Consider the following 12007-nt stretch of genomic DNA (forward strand, 5'->3'; position numbering starts at 1 on the left):
AGCTAATTATATGCCTACAGCATGACTGAGGGGTATGTTCCATTGGAATTCCCTTTTTGTGTGCCTAGATACTGTACTGTGGTATCTGCTGTATAAAAATGCCAGAACTCATATCTGGAATGAAATGTAGAGCATCAGAAAGTGTGAATTTAAATCTTCCAAGTGTGAAGCATTCTACTCATTCATGTGATATAAATACTCTCTATCCTCCTTTGCTCTTTCTGCTATAACTAATGTTCAGTAGAAAAAAATCAGTGGACATGTAATTTGAGGTAGTAGCTCTGTAAATTAAGTTACTCCCAACTGAGAAACAGCTATAATTAAAACTTATAGCTAATACAGATTTTGTTTATAAAATTACGCTGACCTTAATGGCCATAATTAACACTAATAGCATGAATTACATGCAATATTTTAAAATGAGTAGTTTATGGAGGTCTCTTGTAGTGATAAGAGACATTTAAACAAATGCTGTAATGTATTTAAGCCAAACACAACTTCTGTGAAGTTGCTGGGAATTTTTTTGTTGACTTCAGTGTTTTCAGGGTTTCATCCTTGCTGGAAAACTGAACAGCAGCTGGCAGGAAGATGTCCTCTGTGGCACCTCCATAATGCTGTACAGTACATGCTGAGATGCCACCTTTATTATTCTCTTCTGGTACTCTTGTGGTTCAATTAAGGGAGATTAAAGAGACTATTGAGACTACCTTTTTTTTTGGACTTTAACCACAGTAATATGCATTTTGCTACAGTGAGGTGCTGGAAACATACATTACTTATGTATGATGTACACTGGGGAGAAGAAATTCATTGTGGTGTCCATAGTATGCAAGAGGTGAATCTTCCTTTTGGGGTAATACAACTGTGCAGCAGCTGACCTGGCCAACAAAGGTGTCCATGGCCTGGCTTTAACTATTACGTTAGAACAGAAGCTGATGTGAAATTCAAACTTACACAGTTCTCCAGACCTGAGTATGTATTTTAAAAGGAACATGCTATACAGCTTTAAACAGTGTAGAAAATCCAAAAGCTTTTTTTGAAGCTAATAAGATGTAGCAGTACATGCTAACATTTTTGCTATAGAATAGAACTATCTTTTCTTGTTTCCCTGTCACTCTCATCTTTAAGATGTTCATACTTACAGTGAATTTTCGTATTTGTAACAAGAAATGTATTTGGATAAATTTCTACAAAATCAGCCAGCTCTCTTGCTGAATTAAACATGCACATAATTTTTAACACTAAAGCATAAAGCACTTGAAAGACTGTTAATAAAAATGGGTAATTAATGCCAACATATGAAATCAATCTTGCTTTGTGCCAAATGCATAATTTTGCTTGGAGCTTATCCACAGCCAGAGACTGCAAAACTGGTAGTAGTATAATGCAAACCAGCTCAATGAAAATATTCCTACTGAAAGGAAGCAAAAATACAGAGACTATTTTAGAGGCATTTATCTGATAGGTAGCTGAAAGTTGGGGAAAATGGTCCAATGGAAATATAAAAAGTTTATTTATTTTTTTTTAAGCTTCTGTCTGTTGCCTAGTTGTCAATAAAAAGAGTAACCTTTTTAGAAAGAAGCAAGTTATTTGAGAGTGTCATTACGATGATTCAGGGCCCAATCTTGTTGTCACACACACATCTTGAATTGTATGTTACTTGAAGTAAGCTGTAGTGTTAACCTTAGTGAAGCTGACTACCACATCAGAATCTGAGGCATAATTTAGACTACCTGATCCCTTATTGTTGGATTGATTTGACAGCAAGTTCAATAATACAAATTATGAAACAGATTTATCAGTTTATGGGAAGGATTACATAGCATTGTGGCAAAGACAGAAATAGGTGTAACTCGGTGATCCAGTAAATCTTTGTTTCCAGTCCTGTATTCCTCTTCCTTTAGCACTGCATTTTCCTGTTACTTTAACATTATTGGAAGCTTTGTTTGCATTTTGTCTGAAGATATAGTTGCTCTATAAACAATACAGAAAAGCAGAGAGATAATAGTCATAAATAGCTGAAAGTGCTATAGATTAGGCAGGCAGTGGGGAAGGGGAGGAAAATAACTGAGGCCCTGGTCTTGCAAACACATCTGTGTATGTTTTACAGTTGAGTGGATGTGTTTGCTAGATTATAGCCATTTTGGCAATGAAAAAAAGTGGCTCAACATCAGTAAAGTTACTTTGTTATACTGTCAATGTTACATAACATTAATTTTGCACATGCTTGACAGAGATTTGCAGATATTTGCTCTGGTTCCAAATGGTAGACCAGGACCCTTGATGAAAAACTGTAACAGGGTTAGCATTGTTTTTTTGTGTGTGGGTTGTTTGTTTTGTTTTGGTTTTGTTTGTTCAGGGTTTTTTTTTTTGTGAGACAGTGAAGAGTAAGGCAGTAAGGGGAACTTCAGGTTGCCTTAGAGCCATTAAGGATGTAGCGCTAACAGGATAGGAAGGGAAAGGAGCACGTAGATCTTGGGTTGGACTGGAGTGGAATTTGTGTAACTAGTGGAATTTGGCAGTGGGGAGGAGAGGAGCTTTATTACTTAGATTCTGTGAATCTGCTGTTAGCTGTGTAAACAGTTTGGCCTCAGAGTTGAATGGTGTACAGGAGGAAGGAAAAAAAAAATCACTCAGACCTTGGAGTATGTTGGCCTGAGACGTTGATTTTTTTGTTTTCTTTGGTGTATGTATCTTTACCAAATCATTAAAATAAAAAGAGAAGAGTTCATGTTGAACTGAAAGAAAAAAATTCCATTCATCTCAAACTGCAGTAAAAAACCCTGTCTGACTTTGTTTCAATTCAGCCTCATCAAAATTCACTTAAATCAGATTGAACTTTTTTCATTTTGTTGGTGTTACCTGTTTTTTTTTCTTCAGTTTTAAAATTTGTATTTATTTCTAAGCTGAAAATTCCATTCAAATAAAAATCAAGGCACTGTCTTAAAACTGTTGCAATGAAAGGACTATAAAAATGGTAAAATAAGCCGTTTTTTCCGAATAATCATTTATTGAAACTAATGTATCAAGTTCAATCCCACATAGCTGTGAATCTCCCTTAATCTACTTTTTGAGGCTGAAATTTAGATAATCAGTGAAGTTTTGGACTGCTCTCTCGTAGCCCACAGTCTAGCTAGCATAGCTTGAAAACAGAAGAAATCTAAAATATTTTTAAATTGAAGCCATCAGTAAAAGTACAGTATGGTTTTGCCCACAAAGTTTTGAAAGCTGCAGAATGATAATGCTAGATCCTTTAAGTCAGTCTTCAGCTCTGCTTCTGGGAGATTCATTGGGGCAAATTTGTTGGCAACATGTGGTACTAAAATTGGTATTGGCATGGTCTCATAAAGCTTTGAGAAATTCAGCTTATGCAGTATTTCAGAGGGACTTAAATAATTTATGTTAGAATTGGAAAATGAGTTTTAGCAGTTGGCTTACTGATAATCATCTGGTTCACAAGCTTCGAGAAATGAGGGAAAATGTTTCTCAGATTCTTCTGGAAGTAGCCTGTTTGTATATGTGTTTTTCTTCTTCTTCTTTGAGACAGTGGGAATGTGAGTTAAAGGCTTTCCCCTAAAGCCTCTGTATACCATGTGTGCAGTGCAAAAAAATGGCTTCTGCTTTTGTCTTGATCATGTCTTTAACTACTTATGCTAAATTCCTAGTTTGTCACCAACGTAATTACTATAATGTAATGAAAATCAAATCTATAGACAAATGTTGAGTACAATCCTTTTTGGAGATTATTTCATGAATAATACTAATAATCACATTAACTTACTTTCAATAAATAAGGCATTTTTCAGTAGAATGTAGTTTTTTAACTGTATATTCAGAACAACTGTAATAGTGTGTTTGAACAACTGAAACTTTGAATAGCTGCATAGAGCATCTTGTGCTCAGGCAAATGTGTTTTAAAGATACTAGTGTTCATACATATGTTCTGATAATATAAAAGACTGCCATTTAGAAGCTCTTATATTTAGTTTTTCCAGAACCTTAGAGTATGTACACACGGTTTATATTTGAAAGTTTTAGATATTATTAATTGTTCTATGGGAATCTATTATTAAATAAATACAGACGATAATGTCATATGAGGGATTCTCAGCCCCTTTGAAAATATTTTTAGGTAGTACAACAGTTGACTGGAGTACCGATTGTGTAGACCACCATGTGCAGTGGTAGATAATCTCTGTGGGGTTCCCAAAGTAAACTTTAAATGGAGGAAAAATTTTGCCAAAACACATCTTGAAATAATGGATTTTACTTTATTTCAGTCACTGATTTAACCGTTACCATAAGTTGGCTTAAAAAGTATTGATGTGTCACAAAACACAATTTAGTAATCTGATTTGTTGTAGGACTAGAGAAATAAGTAGGATTCCAGACCATATCATATGGAAGCAACTTTGTCAGCAGCCTGGAGAGGAGAAAGGTGGTGGTGTTTGCTATGATTCAACAGTAGTCTTTTCTCGTTTAGCTGACCATTAGGCAGTGGTCTTTCTTTGGGAGGAAAACATGTAGTTGACCAGCCTTTGGCTGCTGAGACAACTTACTGTGACTGTAGGTGAAAAGCTGAATTAGTCAAAAAAAGAGTAACTTCACTGAGTTACTCTTTATCATAAAGATTACTCTAGTGGTCTTTAGTTTTTGTAAACTAATCTGTAGATGAGTTGCAGTGTACTCTTTGTGTGACAGTCAACAGTCAGCATGATCATTAAGTGCATGGTTGGACAGTGTGTGAAAATTTGACCTTATTTAGATACTAGTCCAGTTACAGAACAGCATCACTACTTAATACTGATTAAAATAATATATATTTGTATGAATACAGGAAGATTGGATGTAACTGGTATTTTCTTAAATCTAATTCCTTATTAATACCCTTCCTGTGCAGAACCATGTCCAGACTGACTCAGCTGGAGAGACTGGACTTAGGAAGTAATGAATTCACAGAAGTGGTGAGTTTTGCCTTAGTAACAGAGCTTTGTATCTTTTGTACATCTCTTTATCCTTTAATCTATTTTTAATCAATATGAAAATGTAAACATCAGCTTAAGAGTTCTGCTACTGAGCAAATATTATGTATACCTCATACTACTTTATGGAGCCTGTTATAAAAATTATGTGCGTATTCTGATGAATATGAGTGTGTTTTTCCTCAATTTGAAAATAACACTCTGTGGTATTGGGTAGTTACTGTACTAGTAAAATATTAATGGTAATATGTGTTTGAATTATAAACATAATTGTTTGGCTTATAGTAAATTCTAAACACTTAGTGGTTATCATGTATTTAATGTTGCAAGTTCTGTATAAGCTGTGCATAACCTGCTTTTATTATTGTGTACAAACTATTTGGATCCAAGGGAAACTATATTAATTTTAAGTTTGAATATTGTTCAAAATAATATTTACAGTTGAGGTGCTCAGATTTTTCCTTCAGCATGGATTGACTTGTTTCCTGTTCATGATCTCACAGACAAATGTATCTTATAGTTACAATCACTTAACATCTCTCTGCTTCTACAAGTACTTCCCTGGATAAAGGAATTGAAGTAGAAGTATAGTGATACATACTGACCTGCTGTATAATAAATTCAGGCCCTTGTGTGCCACCAGTAGATCATGCAGAGCTGAACACTTGCCTAGTTGTATGATTTAGCAGAGAGGGAAGTGTGTTTAAGGAATTGTTCATTAGTATTATTACACTTCTAGCCATTAGCATTACTGCCTTATTGTCATTACAGAGTAGGTATTCATCTGGGAGCCTTAAACTAACGTGCCCAGGTCCACGTTAAGCCATAACAGCCAGGAACCAAGTACAGGCTACAAAATTACCTGTTTGGGATTGCTTCATCTCTCCCAGCCTTTTAGCCAGAAGAGTGTCAAGTACTGGCAACTTATTTCATTAAGATTTTTGATAAAAACACAAAAAGGTTTGAAACAGCTTTTTTGGATAAAGATGCGTTTGAAAGGTAGTCTTCAGCTAAGATTTTTCTTGTGGAAAATGAATTATTGGGAGTCAGAACTGCAATGTATGCAGGAATGCTGTATATTTACAATATAACAAAATTGAGTTCTGCATTTAACTGAACTTGGTTGTAGTTGCTAAGGTGCAGTAGCACCTGTTTTGTATTACTTTCTCAGGAGGGAAGTTTAAATAGGAAAACATATGTAACATGGATGTTTACCAAAAAGTGGTCTTTCCCTGATATGTAAGATACTTCTAACAGTAAGTTGTAATGGAGGCACAATCCTGTACTTCACTTTATGGATGGTTTGCTTATATCATGCAGATGCACCCTTTGATGCTAAAAATTAAAAATTGTTTTCCTTTTCCCCAAAACCACAAAATCTCAGTGGTTTTTGAAAAACAGGTCTTCTGAGTTGATGGAATTTAAGGTTTTTTAGATCTCCTCCATGAGAGAGGAAATTACACATATAACATCCATTTATTTTGTGCTCCAGTTGAAAAATAATACTTTCTGTAAAAAAAAAAAAAAAAAGACACACCCCCCCCCCCCCAAAAAAAAAAAAAAAAAACCAAAACCAAAACAAAACCCCAAACCAAAAAACCCAACACTTTCTGTAAGGATTATTTAGTGCTGTGATCAAGTTCTTAGAAGATTTCTGTGTATCTAATACATATCTACATTTCAAAAAGTGAATTATCTGGGTTTTCTTTGATGACCCAGTGAAGCAAGTATATATAACAGCTATCATAAGACGTTACTTAAAGTTGCAATAGATGAATCACTGAAGCGGTTTTTGCCTTTCACTATTTTCTGTATGAAGTTTTTTAAAAAAATTTATTCCCTTTACAGCCTGAAGTACTTGAACAACTGAGTGGGTTAAAGGAATTTTGGATGGATGGTAATAGACTAACACTTATTCCAGGGGTAAGTCCTTTTACTGTGTTAAACATTTAGTATTTTAATTTACAGTGATGTTTGCTTTGTCAGCTATGATATATGTTAAAGTTGCTATGTAATGTTAGTGTTACTTAAAGCCACAAGGCTAAATGCCACCTAAATGCTTAACTAGCCTACTTAGAAATTGTCACTGATCATGAGAGTTGGGTACACAGCTTTTCTTTCACTGAAAGTTATCTACCTCTCATCTAAAAATTATGTTCCAATTCAGGAAGGGGGTAAAAATCCTAGATCAAATCCTGTATCAAATTTAGGGTTGACTAGCCCTTCCAGAAAGGGGTTATTTTGTGTTAGACAGAAAGCAGGAATTTACAGGATAAATATGTTGTGTGAATTTTTACTGGTCATGGCTGTAAAGCAAGCAATGCCTGTTCAGGTGCCGTGTATGCAGGGAGCATAGCCAGTTCCTAAGAAAATGTTCTGTTGACATTGTCTGGGTTCCTGACATCTCTCAGAATTACATGGGGTCCAGGCTGACCTGTTATTGCAGTACTTGTGAACCTGTGCTTATGTTCTAGTAAACTAATAAATGAGTATTTGAAATTTGGGAAGCAGATTGTCTGTTTTCAGACTTAAAATCACTAGCAGGTCTTCTGATGTGAGGCTTTCTTGCCTGATCAGGAGTCTTCTCTACAGTCTTTCCTCAGTTCAGCTAATTCTTCCTTGAAGAGTTGCGTGGATGTATTAAACATTTCTACTTTACAGTAAAACTGTATTTGTGAAAGTGACTGCATCTTCCCTGTGAAGATTTTAGTAGTGTGCACAAATCTTCAAGCTTATTCTTGGTTCATATGGAAAGGTAATACAAGCTTATATTTTGGCTTGTTTCTTCAGTTTAGTACAATTAGGGATGCAGTGTTGTTGTTTTTGAGGTTAAGTAGGATGCAGAATTACACAAAAGGCAAAAATAAGCATTAAAGACTTTACTGGAGCCTAATCATGTCCTTACGTTATCTGACTCTGTCTGAAGTCTGTTCTAAAGCTTCAGTTACTTGATTCACAGTAACTGATCAAACAGTTGAATTTGCAGCAGACTGACTTTAGAGGGACATGCAGAATTACTGCAGTGCATCTTTGTGTGTGTAAAAACATCAACTGTGCGTATCTGCACAAAATAGTTCATTATAAAGCTTGGATATTTTGCATAAAATTGTATTTCAGCACTATAAATAGGTTTTCTCTTTTCCTCTGGCATTACACTTGAGAGACATTTGTTGTCAAATCTGCTGGATTTTTTGTTTTGAACCTGCACTTTCTAGAATGCATTATTTTATCTTGCTTTTAGTTCATAGGCACTTTGAAACAACTGACCTACTTGGATGTTTCTAAAAACAACATCGAAGTAGTTGAAGAAGGTATTTCAGGTTGTGAAAGCCTGCAAGACCTACTGTTATCCAGTAATTCACTTCAGCAACTACCAGAGTCTATTGGTTTGTATTTTCAGTTAATTCATGTTCTTAAAAGTTTATCGTTTAGACACGGAACGCGTGAAAACAGACAAATGGCATTTTAGATATAACTTTCAATTGATTAAAAGTGCCAGGTTTGGATAAAGCTGTAAGGCATAGCTGAATAATAAAATTTATATTTGTTTTTTACTTTATACAGTAGTTTGTAAATGGATGAAAAAAAAAAATCCCCCCCTCCCATGGCTGGCACACGGTAAGCTGGCAAGCAAGTTCTGTAAGCTCATCTGCTTATTTCCTTAGGTATATAGCACTATAGGCATGCCAGGGAATACAGAAGACGTGGTTGCTTGTCCGTAGGGGTTCCCTCCCACTCCCCCCCATAATTTAAAATTAAAACTAAGTTTAATGAACGCCAATGTCCTTTTTGATTTACTTGCTCATTTTGTTACAGGTTCCCTGAAGAAGGTAACAACACTTAAAATTGATGAAAACCAGTTAATTTATTTGCCAGACTCCATAGGAGGGTAGGTATTTCACCTGAATAAAAGGTTGAATTGCCTTTCTGCACGCTTTTCTGTAGCAATGGCTCATCTTTTGCATGTTTTTACAACTACTTGATTTAATTTCTTCTGCATGTTAATGTCTTAATAAAATGGAAAGCAAGTGCTTTCATATCTTACTTCTAGTTTGCAGCATGTATGTTCTTTATGTATTATTTAATATCAAAAGACCTATGTTCCTCACTTACTAATGGAGCCACCAATCTATAAAGGAAAAATTGAATGTGAAAGAAAATAAGATGTTTAAAAAGGCAGTCAGCTGCCTGAAACTGGTTCTTGGTAGTGACATAGCTGTGGCAAATATTGCAAATGATTGAACCACTATCAAAAAGCTTGTAAAAAGTGAATCTGAACACACACATTTATCTTTTTTATATTATAAGGAGAATGTTCACCTGTTCATCAGCACGTTTTTTTAATGTGTAATTTTGTGTTTAGCAATTTAATTTAAAACTCGCAAATGATGGCAAAAATAATTGGTTCAGAATTAAGGGCTATACAAATGAAGGGTATTTGTTCCAATTTCTTTTCTCCTATTATACTTAATGTAGGTTATCTTTTCTTGTCAGAATTTACAAAATACTTTTTCATTGCCAGATTCTTGGGTTCACTGTGTCTAACTCCTGAACAAGAACAGAATTTCAAAAACTGCACTCAACTTCTGTTTGGCTATGATCTGTCCCATTCTGAACATTTTCAGTGCCTTGCACTAGTACATTTTCATGTAGTACACAAACATTTGATGTTGCTGACCCCCCTGTTTTCACTGAATGCTCTCTTATGAGGACAGTGTAAAGGAGATTTAAAAAAAAAAAAAAACAAAACACAAAAACAAATAAAACCCAAAACCTAACCAAAACAAACCCCGAAACCCTACAATCAACAAACAAACAAACAAAATCCCAAACCACATTTTAGGTGATTAGTAAAGGATTTTTCTTGGATTTTAATTCCCTTGGGTTTCTGAGTTTTATTTTGAATTAAATTTGAGATTTGTAATTAATAGTGGTGTTAACTTCATTTATATTAACTTCAATTAAAGTTGGATGAATTAACCTGTATAGAGGAGCAAATTTGGTTGGGTTTTTTTTTGCAGGTTAATATCAGTAGAAGAACTGGACTGTAGTTTCAATGAGATTGAAACATTGCCTTCATCTGTTGGGCAGCTCTCTAATATAAGAACATTTGCTGCAGATCATAACTTTTTAACACAGCTGCCATCAGAGGTATGTATTTAATTACAAAACTATAAAATGAATTTTTAAACGTATTTTAAATTGTATAGTCTGTACAACTTTTGGATAACAAGTTAATTCTTGAGTAGATTTTCTTTGTGTATGTTTTTAAAGGAGGATGTATACAAATATACAGGTTTTCAAATAATGACATTCTGAATTCTTTTAAGCAAGAAGTAGAAATTTGTTGCCTAGTGTATTGAAACTAAAAGAAGGTTTAATATGTAAGAATAAATCTAATTATACTTTACAGGCAAAAATAGCTGTAATACTAATTGTTTTAAAACAGTAAAAATGTGTGTATTTAGAGTTGTGAAGATGAATTAATTCTTTGGGTTTTTTTTCAGATTGGAAATTGGAAACATGTAACAGTGTTGTTTCTGCATTCTAATAAGCTTGAATTTCTCCCTGAAGAAATGGGTGATATGCAAAAATTAAAAGTCATCAATCTGAGTGACAATAGGTTTGTGAATGCATTTATTTAAGTAGGAGTTGTATAAAATGCAATAATAACATAGAGGTATTGTTATGAATATATTATGCTATCTTCCCTTATCTCATGCACAGGTTAGAAGCTGACTGAGATGCATGTATTTAATGTATTATTGTTGTGTTCTGGGTCTTACAGTTCCATTGTATTAAGCTGTCTTTATTTTACTGACTTGGCACATGCATTGAAGCACAGCTTCAATACATTCATGATCATTAGCATGTATTTTTCTGGGGAATTAGTTTGGTTGTTTTCATAAACTTTTGATTCTCACTTAAAAGTTAATAGCTTCCTGTATTGCATATGGAGGAGACAAACCAGTATCACAGTACAGTGCAAAACACCTGAGTTTGCTGGGGAAGGGGGAAAAGAGAGTTCTGTTTTATTAGAGCTGGTCATTAAAAACTGAAAAAAAGTTTCTCTTTTGGGAATTGCCAGTTTGTAGAATTGAAATATATTGGGACAGATAAGTCAGACTGAGCTCTCCCTCTTGTTCTGCCAATCCAGCTTCTCTGTACTCCATCTGTAGCTTGATTTATCCATTAATGCCAGAGTGTCCATTATCAAGGGCAGCCCCTTTACCACACATGTATCTTGGAAAAAAACAACAATTTTCAGGTGTAGCACTTTTTTCTTAATTGGTGTGCATGTATATTGAAAGATAAAATGCTGAGGATCCAGATTAATTAATTCAGGTAAATTGTCTTCAAAACTGTATTCAAGTCACTAAGCTGAGTTAAATTCAAGTTACATTGTCACTTTCTTTTTAAGCTGCTTGCTAAACTGGGCAGAAATGCCCTTTTTTTGTTTGCTTGGTGGTTTTTTGTTTTTGTTGTTGTTTTAATTCCAGATATAGCTTTGAATCTAGATTAAATGTTGTTGCCTTTCAATTGTCAATAGTTACTAATTAAACTATATCTGTAAATGTCCTTTTTAAATATTTTACAAGCTAATGCAGGATTGTTTCTTAACAATCTTAACAGTATTGATAAGCTGATAAGTATTAACATAAATTCTTGTTGTAATTTACAGACTGAAGAATTTGCCATTTACCTTTACAAAACTGCAACAGCTCACTGCTATGTGGCTATCAGACAATCAGGTGAACTTTTTTAAAATTAAAAATAGATGATTGTTGGCTTTATTCCTAATGGAATTGACAAGTACAGAGCCATCTGTTAAATAATGAGGCCTGGTACTGTGTGTATACATCAATAATTCTTGACATTACTTTGTTGGTTCTCCTGAAATAAACAACACTGAGCCTACCTGTCTTTAAGAGACTGTCATACTTCTAATAAAGTTCTGTGCTGTTAGGAAATGCAATTTAACAGATGTTGGTTTTTTGGGGTTTTGTTTTTCTTAATTCAGCCTT

At 34.4% G+C, this 12007-nt stretch overlaps 1 protein-coding gene across 1 annotated transcript in view; it reads left to right on the forward strand.

Moving 5' to 3' along the window:
• ERBIN (erbb2 interacting protein) overlaps positions 1–12007 on the forward strand; it is a 121617-nt gene that overhangs the window by 79899 nt on the left and 29711 nt on the right. Inside the window, exons 9-15 of the mRNA XM_075488680.1 lie at positions 4901–4964; positions 6831–6905; positions 8224–8368; positions 8799–8871; positions 10004–10133; positions 10490–10605; positions 11665–11734. Of these exons, the coding sequence (XP_075344795.1) occupies positions 4901–4964; positions 6831–6905; positions 8224–8368; positions 8799–8871; positions 10004–10133; positions 10490–10605; positions 11665–11734 (673 nt within the window). The remainder of the gene's footprint in view (positions 1–4900; positions 4965–6830; positions 6906–8223; positions 8369–8798; positions 8872–10003; positions 10134–10489; positions 10606–11664; positions 11735–12007) is intronic.

Source organism: Mycteria americana, chromosome Z (assembly GCF_035582795.1).
Source record: "Mycteria americana isolate JAX WOST 10 ecotype Jacksonville Zoo and Gardens chromosome Z, USCA_MyAme_1.0, whole genome shotgun sequence".
In the NCBI taxonomy this organism is placed as follows: Eukaryota; Metazoa; Chordata; class Aves; order Ciconiiformes; family Ciconiidae; genus Mycteria; species Mycteria americana.